The sequence below is a fragment of the Hyposmocoma kahamanoa genome, unplaced genomic scaffold (assembly GCF_003589595.1).
Source record: "Hyposmocoma kahamanoa isolate Upper Pololo Valley unplaced genomic scaffold, ASM358959v1 86, whole genome shotgun sequence".
Taxonomy (NCBI): domain Eukaryota; kingdom Metazoa; phylum Arthropoda; class Insecta; order Lepidoptera; family Cosmopterigidae; genus Hyposmocoma; species Hyposmocoma kahamanoa.
The window spans coordinates 16,612,267-16,624,588 of NW_020654289.1; the positions used below are offsets into that span (position 1 = coordinate 16,612,267).

Genomic DNA, 12,322 nt, shown 5'->3' on the forward strand with positions numbered 1-12,322 from the left:
CCAAATAAAGCTATTTTTCATTTCCATTTTACTCAAGTTTGTTTCATTTTCCTCGCAAATGTGTTGAAAAACGTCGTATGAAACACGTGTGCTTTGATCATTACACTCTCGGCTTTCTTATCGCGCTCGCCTGCGGCTCGCGCGAGTAATAACGCCTCGTGTGTAATGACCAACTTAGCACACTTGTATCATAATGTACTATTAATCATTTTGAGAGTTTTGCGTAACAACACCCCTAGTCCCACTGCTACGTCGATGACGGTACGAGTGGGGCCAAGTTTAATTTAATTTACCCTTAGACCGACTATAGTAGAGTCCAAATGACGATTCCACCATCTTTGAGTCTGAGAAAAATACGATAATACTTTAGTCGTATCTTCGATGCGGCGTATACACAGTAAACACTTCACAACTTCGCGAAGGTTTGATTGGTCGATCGATAAAAGATCTGTCGCTCCAATGTTCAATTGGATCGGAACTCGCGCTCGGGCCCGCGAATGAAGTTTCCTCGAATCGGACAGTGTATTTTCTTGTATTTTTGGGACGTACCTGCAATGAAAAATTGGCATTTATATTCAAGCAAGATTGTACACTATACGCTGTTAAGTCATCTTAGTCTAATATAGAAACTTTAGTAGCAATTATTAAAATAAGTTTGTTAAAAAGTCACAGTCTGATTAGATTTGAAAAAGGACGCTTAAAAGCATTTTCATCCTCTCACGGAAGTTGCTTGAAACCATTGAAACCGAAATATGATTTTTTTAAAGCCATTAGAAGTTTAGTTTTAATGTACAGTAATACCCCGATTTACGCGAGTAAAAAGCTAAATATTATATCGAACGTGCTATTCGAACGCTCCTATCTTTCGCCTTTTTTCTTAGCCGGTGTGGCGTCATTGTTCGTAAAAATTATCTTTTACAATTCCCTGGATAACAGACAGTACCAATGTGATTATAAATTATAGTACGTATCAAGAAAGAAGTACCTGTGACCAATGCACTTTTAGTAACTGAGAAGCTATGAGTTCACATTGGCTAAATCAGTGCATCCGCGTAAAGCGAGGTAATTTAGCGCGAATTTTGAAAAACGCGTTATAACAAAATCGTGAAATGCGGGGTTCTGCAAAGCGGGGTATTACTGTATTTTTTTTTAGAACGCACACACTCATAGTCCAGCACTAGGGAAACCCGGTGTCGCGGGTGTCATAAACACACACATAGACAACCACAAATTACACCCAAACTCACGAGAGAAATAAATATAGGCCATACAAATATTTCTCCAGGCCTGGGAATCAAACCCGGAACCTCTGTGTGACATTCCAGTATGGTAACCATTTGGCCACAGACGCAGTAATTAGATGGTAATCCCACCAATTATCGGATCTCAAAAGGTATACCGTATACTATCCAGGACTTCCACACCACAATTAATTTGAAAAATATCGATTTCTAAATTGGCCTCATTCGATTTCTACATTAATCTTCTCATCGAGCGCCCACATGTCCTGGGGCTCCAATTCAGCTAATATTCTTCGATTGTCATTGTAATTACACTGAGACTATATTGCAATTAGGACAATATTTATTATTCCGCTAAAATCAAGTTGCAATGGCAGTCTATTGACACTATCAGTGGAATAGCAACGATGACATTCGTTCATTTCATCCATCGAGTATATAACCAGAAATACAGACAAATGTCATTTAATTTGTTTGAAAAGTACTTTGCCAAATCATTACGGTGACAACTGTGCCGCCCGATTGGACAGCCCGAAACAATTGACGTGTGTCGTCAAATTATAACAAACTAGCGGAGCAATTTCACAAAAAATAATTGAATATCATGGTGATGAAACATTCTGACATTCAATACAAAAAATAATTACAGTTAAAAGCGACATCGCTAACCAGGGCTGTAAAGTATAAGATACTGTAAAGGTACCTAACTAGGTGACGAAATACTTTCATAGATTTCTCATAGATGGCGCTAAAAAGTCGTTGAAAACCAAACAAAGATCCGACAACAAGCACATTGAAAACTTCGTGAGGTCCGCTGATTCGTTCCGTGGTTTAGCATAGCGTCTGGCGCGGTTTGCTAGGAGACGTCGCGCGTCGGTTTGAAACCGGCCGGATCGAAGGAATTTTTTCTATGTGGAAAAATGGAGTACAAAGATCATTGACTTACAATTATATGGACGTCGGGTCCACGCTAAAAAGTGTCCGAACTTATAGGGCGTTAAAATCGTATACAGAGCGTCATTCACGCTTTAGTCTTCGTTTGTTCGACTGACAGCAAAGCAAGCAAAATTAGACAGTACTGCGATGACATTACAATTTAAATTCAACGTTTTAGCTTATTCATATTCCTTTACATGTCACTACGTTTAAATAGGTTGACTTGGGACATTTTTTTCGTAGTTTTTGTATTAGACCCGTCCTCCATATAATTGTAAGTCAATGACAAAGATGGAAATCTTTGTATTAATAATTATTACACTTTGATTGGATTAATATGATCACAGAGAACTGGGAGGAGATCGCAGAAGGCAGCTGGCGCCAATTCGTATCGGAAGCCAAAACACACTTCGGGTCGTTGAGTCAACGGAGTATGATCGGTGTGTAAAAAAGTTACAAGCGACAAAATATTTGAAAATATGCTTTTATAGAAAAAGTCCGATGAAATATTTCTCACTCTGGTAATTCAATACAAGGATTTGAAGAGCATGAGAGTAATTCAATAATCCGGACGGTAATGTTTATCATTTCATTTTATTTTTCGCAAAGGGGAAAAGCCCGTACCGGAAATGTTGAAAAATTGCGTTGGAAAATGGATTGTAAATATTTGCTAAAGTAAAAAATTATGCGAGATATTACGTATATATAGATGGGATATTATTTATATTTATAAAGGCAAAAAAGGGTTGAAAATGGTGACCTCTTTTTCGCCTTTCTGTCACATAGCAGGGACAAGAATATTATATTTATTAATTCCTTAGTTGAAACGTAGTAACAAACTCTTTTACAACGAGTTTTTAATATTTTTTTTAATTTTTAATAATTATATTAAGTGACGGGACGAACAAGTCGTGCGCGCCTGATGGTAAGCTACACGCCTGTCCATAACAATTGCAGTGCCACTCAGAGCTTTAAATCGCAAAGATCTGAGGGACACTGTTAATGCGCCCGTCATCCTGGTACTTAAGTTGATAAGTCTCATGTGACTGTAATTTCACCAACGCCCTTACCCTTCAAAACCGGAACACAGTAATGCTGACGTTATTGCTTGGCGGCAGAAATAGGTGAGGTCAGTTTTGTATTATTAAATTTAACTATGTATTGTATTTGCATTTGGATAAACAATCTTATAAGAATGGGGAATTAAAATTTTACTATACTTAGCAAGTCAAATAATTTTATGAAATAGTAGAACGCGCTGAACATATTAAAAAATATTTTAAAACACGCATACGTCATCATTTCAATCCGGCAAACTAAGTGTAAGCTACTAGGATTCCTCTTCAATAATACAATAATACAACTACGTACAAAGGCACACAGTTTTATCACCGTTTAGAGAAATTACAAAAAAAACATAAAATATATTATAAAAAATTACGTGCGGTCGTTTCGCGAGATGCGTGCAGACTGCTGGCCGCAGGCAAAGGGCGCTGGACGACCGATCGCTTTTGTATGTACCTTAAGTTAATACACCCGCAACATTTTTTACAAAAAATAACAAATAAAAAGGCTAATATTTATGTAAATGTGAGCGCGTCATTAACAGCTCCCCACCCCAGTGCGGGATTAGCACTCATCAACTATAGAGACGGGGGCGACACGCGCCGCTGAGTAACACACCGGTGGCGGTGCGAATCTCTACAAGCCGGATGCGACCGTCCTTGCCTGGTACTACGCTCTTCACGAGGCCGCGCGGCCACACATTGCGAGGCGCGGTTGGGTCCACGACCAACACGAGATCACCGACGCGTAGCGACCTGCGCTCTTGTTGCCACTTGTTTCTGGGCAACAGTTGCAGAAGGTATTCTTTCAAACAACGCTACCAGTACATATCGGCTAGGCGCTGTGCTTTCCGCGACTGCTTGCTTAGAAACATGTCTGAATCGTCGAAAGCTCCTACTGTAGGCAAATTTGAAGATGAACCTAAAAGAAAATGATTAGGTGTCAGCGACTCAGACGAGCCGGGTTCTACCGACATGTGGGTCAAAGGGCGGCCGTTCACCATACTCTCCACTTCTGCTAGAAGGGTGGCAAGAACTTCGTCCTTGGGGGCCCGCTCCTTTAGTATCACACGATGGGATGTTTTGACGCTCCGGATTAATCACTCCCATGCCCCACCCCAATGCGGGCTAGCCGGTAGAATAAAACTCCAGTGTGCTCCGTTATTTGCCGCTTCCGTTTTCAAATTTTCATTGTCAATCTCTTCGACAGCCGCAGCTCCATGTTAGCTCCTCTAAGGTTGGTACCGTTATCTGAAAAAATACATCGCGGCCAATCACGTCGTGCCGCCATACGTCGAAGCGCCATGATCATAGAATCCGAGGTGAGCGAATGCACAAGTTCTATGTGTATCGCACGAACTGTGAGACAGGTAAATAAGACACCATATCGCTTTTCTATACGCCTACCTACAGCGACATCCATAAGGCTGAATAGATCTACACCGTAATAGGTAAAAGGTCGCTAATGATGCGCCACACGCGCCGCAGGAAGATCACCCATTCGAGGAACTTCGGGTTTTGCCTTTCTTAAACGACACAACATGCAACGGGACGCTATATTTTTTACCGTTGATCGTAATCGAATGATCCAGTACTTTTGTTTGACATCATTGACGACCGCCTCCTGACCACCATGAGCAGCTTTAGTATGGTAGTGCTTAACTATAAGGCGCGCTGTCGGATGCCGTCCATCGAGTATGACCGGCCACCTCGTTTCCAGAGGCACGTTGAACGCGCACACCGTCGGCGTCCAGGTAAGGAGACAAAGCGAGTAGCCTGCTGTCGCGTGGCAAACACTTACCCGCCCTGATGACCGCTATGTCGCCGCTGAACGACTCGGTTTGCGCCTGTTGCAGGATCAGGCGCTCCACCCACTCCACTAACACAACAAAAGCATTCGTCGTCACAGGTAAGTTTATTATTAAGTTTATTATTTATTTATAAATTTAAATACTGCGGCAGTAGCTCGCAGAAACCGTAACCACGAAGAAAAACGCTCCGGATCCGGAACTGGCCGACTCGCAGGTAGTACCTCTATAATATTTACGCATTCCTTAAATGTGTCTTCGTTCACAGGTTTCAAAATATTAAGCGGCCAGTATGCTTCGTCAGCGTACAGGAATGAAGGTCCCCTCAGCCATTACTTTAAAAAAGAATCATAGTTAAAAGACTTCCTTGTAGCTACATCCGCCACGTTTAAACTAGTCGGTATGTACCTCCACTCCGACAGGTTAGTGAGATCGTCTATTTCACCGAGTCCGTTAGCCTCGAACGTCTTGTAGTTGCGCCTATTATTATTCAACCAGTGAAGTACCGTACTGGAATCGCACCAAAAGAAACGCTGGACTATAGGTAATTTTTGTTCTCTCTGCATCGCATCTGCTAGCCGCGCGGCCATCAATGCGGCTTGCAGCTCGAGGCGAGACACGGTCATGGCCTTGACCGGTGCAGCTCTGGACTTGCTAGCTACAAAAGCTACAAACGTTTTACCATTATTATTCCAGCGTAAATACGCGACCGCAGACATGGTTTTTGAGCGAGGCGTCACTAAACAAATGTAAATCTAAATTACTATAGTATTGGCCATTCGCAGCGGTGCGGTGGGAGATCGAGTTATCGTAGCACACGTAGCACAACCTGTAGCGCCGCAATTCGTCATCGCGTTGTAGTCGTTCGTAGCAGGTGTGAATGTCTGTAGCCTTGCTACGCCGTCGACCGGTTTATCTCGCGTCTCGTTTCCTCTTGCAGCGTTCGCCGCATACCATCTCGGTAGACGAATTTTATCAATAATTTTAAGCAAATCTAGCCACTTATACCATTTTTTATTTATGTTGTCTGGAAGGAAATCGTCTCAGCCAATATGTAGCCGCCACGTATCCTGCGACATAATCCTACCCTGTATGGTAAAAGGTGACAGAAACCCAAATACGTCAAATATAGACATGACAACGTGCAGCATGAGCCGTTTTGTTGGTCTCTATTTACCTTGAATGATGCACTCAGGAATACGTTTAAATGAGATGTCCAACCCTAGCTCGTCTGTCCCTGGGAACCAAATGAGTCCAAGCGTGCGCTCGTCATCGGGCTGCTGATCAAATTGAAACCTTACTGCTGTTGCTCCCAGAGTATTTTTTATCACGCTTTTTAATACGGTGACACAATTGCTGGTCCAATTGCGAATCTCAAACCCGCCAGACTTGTGAATGTCAGTGACCGCTTTCACCATGTTGATGGCCGCTGCCTCGTCCGGCAAGCTGTATATAGTCATCTAAGTAGTGCGAGTCACAGATGGCGCTCACTGCAGCTGGTGACGATGACTCATCCTTCATTTTTTTCATGTGGTAAATACCAAGTTCTTTGCGTGGGTCGCGTATCCTTCAATTCCCTAGCAAAATTATTTGTAAATAAATGATTTACCCTTTCTACGCATCTGTCGCCATATTCAGGATCGCGTGCCATTTTACGCTCAACACTCTTCAACCTAATAAGAGCGTTCGGCATTGTGTCGAGCATCGAACAATTAGGGTCCTTCCATGGTAAATTTACCTGCCACCTGCCACCAACGAGCTCAGCAGATTTTTCCAGATGCTCGATAGCACTGGCATCGTCGGCGTTCTGACGGCGCTTACCTGCCACTCCAGCGGCGTCCAGCGCGAACGCGCGGCGCACCTCCTCGTGTAGCGCTCGCAGTGCTCGCTCCGACTCGTCGGGCTCGGCGCCCGCGACGCACAGCGCGGCGCCTGTCGCCTCACATAACCTTACGCTGCCGTGAATGCACCAACCCAGGGGAGTAAGTGTCGCGGACGGCTCATATGTTTTACCCGTAATTATTTGCAAGGGTAACATTAAATTATAATTATCTTGACCTATTAACATTTCCGGTTTCGATACGACTTTAGATAATTTATTTTTAATTTGTTTAAGATAATAATATTTATCACAATCAATAACCGACATGTTTTGTTCAGCTAAACTTAAGTCGTCAACACTACGCGCTCCTAGTTTATGGACCTTATTGTCTATACCGGAAAGTTCTAAATCTAATACCGCACTATCACACACTATCTCGTTGTCACTTCACGGACCGCACACTCGCATAGTTTCCGAGCGCCCGCGCAATCCCGCTCGCGCGGTCAACCCGGCGCTTATCAATGTCAGCGTAGATCCGTCATCGAACAAAGCACTACTGTTTATTACGTGACCGTCCACTGTATGAATACGTATAGGCACAACTTTATGTAGCACTGTGTCACTGGATACGTTGATGTGCGTCATGATCTCGGGCGTAGGTGACTCCGCTGATAGCATGGCGCTGCTGGCGCGCAGTTCCGACTCGCGCGCTCGGCCTTCCTGATTGTTATTATAAACGTTGTAGTGCAGCATTCTATGGTGCGCTCGGCCGCAACTACCCTTGTTGCACTCCGGAGCGCCGCATGTTTCTCTCTCATGACGTGCATCTAAACACTTAAAACAAATTCCATTGCGTTTTACGTACTGCCAGCGAACCTTACGTAACGCGTTCTTGAATTGTTTACATTCGGTTAATTTGTGGGATTGTGACGACAGAAGTTGCATTTATTACTTTTATCGTTGCTGCCTTGTTTTTCGGTTTGTAATAATACTGCTTGCGGTCGAATGTTGCTATCGGGATGCTTATATTTATTTTGATCGGTGCGATAGTTCATTGTGTTTATGTTAGCAGTCGTAGCTATTTTCATAGCTTCCATATTTAGAAAGTCGGATAAAATATCTAGGCGCGATTTTGCTCTATTTTTGATTAATGGAAAACTATAGTCTGACCATTTTGACAAGAGTACAGTGGGAAGTAATGACACAATACTCATACCTTGCACATATTCTTTGCGTCCCACCACTCTTACCGCTTCAACAAAATTCTGAACTTTCACGGAGAAAGCGACAATATCTTTTTGGTACTCTTGTAAGACAGGGTGAAGTTTCTTAATATCTTGCACGAGCCTGGTCAATATACAATCTGAATCGCCGAAGCGTAGTTGTAACGTATCTATTATTCTCTCAGGCGATGAAGCACAAATGAATAACGCTGAAACGGTTTCCCTTGCAGGTCCACGTAGACACTTTCGTAGTCTCCATAAATTTTCTTTGTCGCTGAATTAGCACACGTCTGTCGATTCTTCGTACGCCTGCTTGAACTGAAGCCACTCGAGAGGATCACCGTGAAAATCAGGTAAGTCTCTCGGTGTACAGATGCGGTTTAATAGGCTGGCTTGTGATGAGCTGTGGAGGTTGCAAGGTTTTTCACTGTAGATGGATTGTTTCTTCCAATGCGTTAGTGGTTGGCGCCGCTAACTTGTGCAGGTCGCCCGTGTCTGTTCCATGTTCGGGGGCTCGCTGCGGTTGCTCCAGATCTTGGTCCATCCATTGCTCGACGCTGCGACGTGTACTATCAATACTTCTTTGTGAACTGTATTTTTCTTCTTCTAAGTTGGCTAGGTCTGCGGCTAGCTCTTTTTCAATAAGTTGCATCTTAATAACCGCCTTCTGTTTTTCTGCCTCGAACATTAATCTATTTTTGCGCGCTTCTATAGATGATGCTGTGTATTTTTTGTATTTACGGACGATGAGGAGCGCCCAGGCCGTGGTTGCAATAACGGTTCGGATTTTGAACAATTACCAATCGCTTCCGAAGTATGGGCCGCCATCTTGTCCGCTCCTTCGCTGTGTTGGTTCGTAAGCGCGGTTTGCTTCGTTCTCTCGTTATCTTTTCGCAATGCACTGCGTGGTTTTACCATTCTGGCTGGAGGTGTGTTAAACATGAGGATTCGGTTCGAAGACCAACTTTTGTAAGCTACGAGGATTTCTCTTCAATAATACCACTTCGCACACAGTTTAATCACCGTTTAGAGAAATTACAAAAAAAACTTAAAATATATAAAAAATTACGTGCGGTAGTTTCGCGAGATGCGTGCAGAGTGCTGGCCGCAGGCAGAGGGCGCTGGACGACCGATCGCTTTTGTATGTAGCTTAAGTAAATATACTCGCAACATTTTTTACAAAAAATAACAAATAAAAAGGCTAATATTTATGTAAACGTGAGCGCGTCGTTAACACTAAGCGTGTTTTCAAGATGCAGCCCGCATTGCCCGACACTACAAATAACGCACCGTATTACAAATAACCTTGTCATCGGATTTTGGAACGCACACGAATATAAATTTCCATGCCCATTAATTATTAGATTTAAAATCTGCAATAATTTGAATTGTGAACAACGTACTTTATCGTTGTTTTGTTTTGATTTCTGTGTGAATTATATAGAGCTGTAAAACTATTGCCCTAATTTTAATAACATTTACTCCATGTCAATAAGCAGTTACCTAAAGTAAATATAGTGTGCTTCTTTTATATATAACTTTACTAAAAATGAATATTTTTCCGGTTATTATTCATTTCAATTCTGTCCGTATCTGAACACATTTCTTCATCTGACATAGCTATGTTAATATGTTCGCCATCGATGGAATAATCACTTTCCGCGCTGTACGAACAGGTATTTATTATAAAATTGTTCATTAGCGGCTTTCCTCCTATTGTATAATAAATAAAAAATGTAATAGCAACTCTATATACTTCCAAGTCAACTGAAAGCGTCCGGTCTGTGCCAGAGGCAAATGGCAACTGAGTAAAACCTGACGACAGCCGAAACACGAAGTTTGCCGAGTGACATTGAGAAAATAGAAGCACTGTTTAGAGGTATAGATTTGTGCGGCACTCATCGTAATACACTCCCATTCACAATGGGTAGTCAAACAAAAATTAACATTGATTATTTCCGCCGATCTTGGTAACCTAGTGAATTGGACGGTGGAAGCTGGATAAGGAGGTCACGAATAGGATTCCCGATCTACTTTTCTAAATCGGTTCTGGTCTGGGAGTTCTAGGTGGTGCCGTGAATTAAATTATGTTATTCTGGTACTCACGGTGCAGAGAAATCTTTAGTTTGAGATTAGGTAATTGGAGTTTTTATAACATCAAGTGACGGGACGAACAAGTCGTGCGCCTGATGGTAAGCTACACGCCTGTCCATGACAATTACAGTGCCACTTAGAGCTTTAAACTACAAAGATCTGAGGGACACTGCCACTGCACCTATCATCCTGAGACATAAGTTGACAAGTCCCATGTGCCTGTAATTTTACCAGCACCCTTACCCTTCAAAACAGGAACATAATAATGCTGACGTTACTGCTTGGCGGCAGAAATAGGTAAGGTGACAGTACTACACTGAATGAACTCTTTCGCAAGAGCTCTGGCATATTATTACTATTAAAGAATTGTGTAGATGATGTTGAATTATGTGTTGTTAAATTGTCCTTTTAAACTGAATCTTCGCACACGTGACCTTTCGCTGAACGATTTCTGTTGGTATATATATGCCTTTCTGGCACAACGTATTTTTGTCACAGTGACGACTCTGATTTTATCGTATTTCATAAATTAAAATTTTTCAAAATCTTACCTTCATACACATACTTCATAGACATAAACTACTATTATAGAAACGTACAGATTGTAGACATTGTAATACAAAGAGAAACACTCTCGTGTCTTTTGACTCGTAAAATGTTTATCACCGCAAACATAAAAAGTTGACATATACAGCATAAAAAATAAGCATTTTGCTAAAACGGTTGATTTATGATCGACCCAGTGTCGCTTTTGATGTCAGAATAGAACGAGATCTAGAAAATTGCAATTATTTTTTTGTGAAATTATTCCACTAGTTTATTATGGTTATTAATACAAAGATCGACTTAGAAAAAAATCCTTCAATCCGGCTGGATTGAAATTAAGGTCTTCTTGCAAACCGTGTCAGACGCTATGCCAACTAAGCCAAGAATTTTTCTATATGCTTGTTGTCAACTCGTTATTCAACGACTTTTTAGCCGTAGTGCCATCTATGAGAAATGTATGAAAGTATTTCGTCACCCAGTTAGATAACTTTACAGCTACTATGAAACAGCTAATACGAAATATTTATTAACAATGATATTCATAGCTCCAAAAGGCCTATCAAATAATACATGTAATTGATAACCTTGTTTTTTTTTTATCTTTTTTTTATATAGTACCCCACACATTTCGGAACCAGTGCGTTATAACGCACACACTCAACATTCAACATAGCCCCACACTAGGAAAACCCTGTGTCGCGGGTGCCATGGACACACACATAGACAACCACAAATTACACCCAAACTCACAAGAGAAATAATTGTAGGCCATACAACTATTTCTCCCGGCCCGGGAATCGAACCTGGGACCTCTGCGTGGCAGTCCGGCATGATAACCGTTCGGCCACGGAGTCAGTTATAATCACACGCCAACCATTCCGAAAATTAAACGAGACTGTTTAGGTATTAAAAAAGTAAAGTATAGTTGACATTAAACACTCTGCCCACTTAGATCGTTTTTTCATGCAAACTGTCAAAGTAACGTTATTTCTCTTGTAAAAATAAAGCTAGACGTCTAAAACATTCAACAAAACTCTTCAAAAACAAAACACAAATACATATAAAGAAATAAATATTCCATCTCAATATTCACTAAAACTAGGCTCGACACGTGCATAGCTACATCATAAACAAATTATCCAAATGCACCGACAACAGTAACACAACACAAGTGATGCAATTTACCCTAAAAATTCCTTAACGCCAACAAAAAAAGCAAACATAGATGTCCAATTAGAAAACAAAGGAATTCACATAGTTTGCTTACAAGAAACGAACATGAACACGGGAGCATATATATCAAAACATTATAACTTGCACCTGAGCAAACAGAACAAAAGCCGCGGCTTAGTAATATTGGTACGAAAGTATATTGACCTTCAAATGAAAACTATCACAGAAGACTACCAGAGAATGACAACCACAATAACTGGCCAACACTAAGAAATGGTACATAATCACGGCCCACATACTAAACGCTACATCCAAACCACCGAAAACATTTTCAGCACTCCAAAAACTCATTAAAACCAACCGAACCAATCGATAATAATTATAGCAAGGGATTCCAATATAAAGACTGCTTGAT

The 12,322-nt window shown here is 41.5% G+C and overlaps 1 protein-coding gene across 1 annotated transcript in view; it reads right to left on the reverse strand.

The window, feature by feature from the left end:
• Positions 1–348: 348 nt before the first annotated feature.
• The window catches only part of LOC113234929 (gonadotropin-releasing hormone II receptor-like), a 184,901-nt gene continuing 172,927 nt past the window's right edge, over positions 349–12,322 (reverse strand). The window contains 1 exon segment of the mRNA XM_026470450.1: positions 349–549. Coding sequence (XP_026326235.1) covers positions 367–549 — 183 coding nt within the window. The 3' untranslated portion in view covers positions 349–366.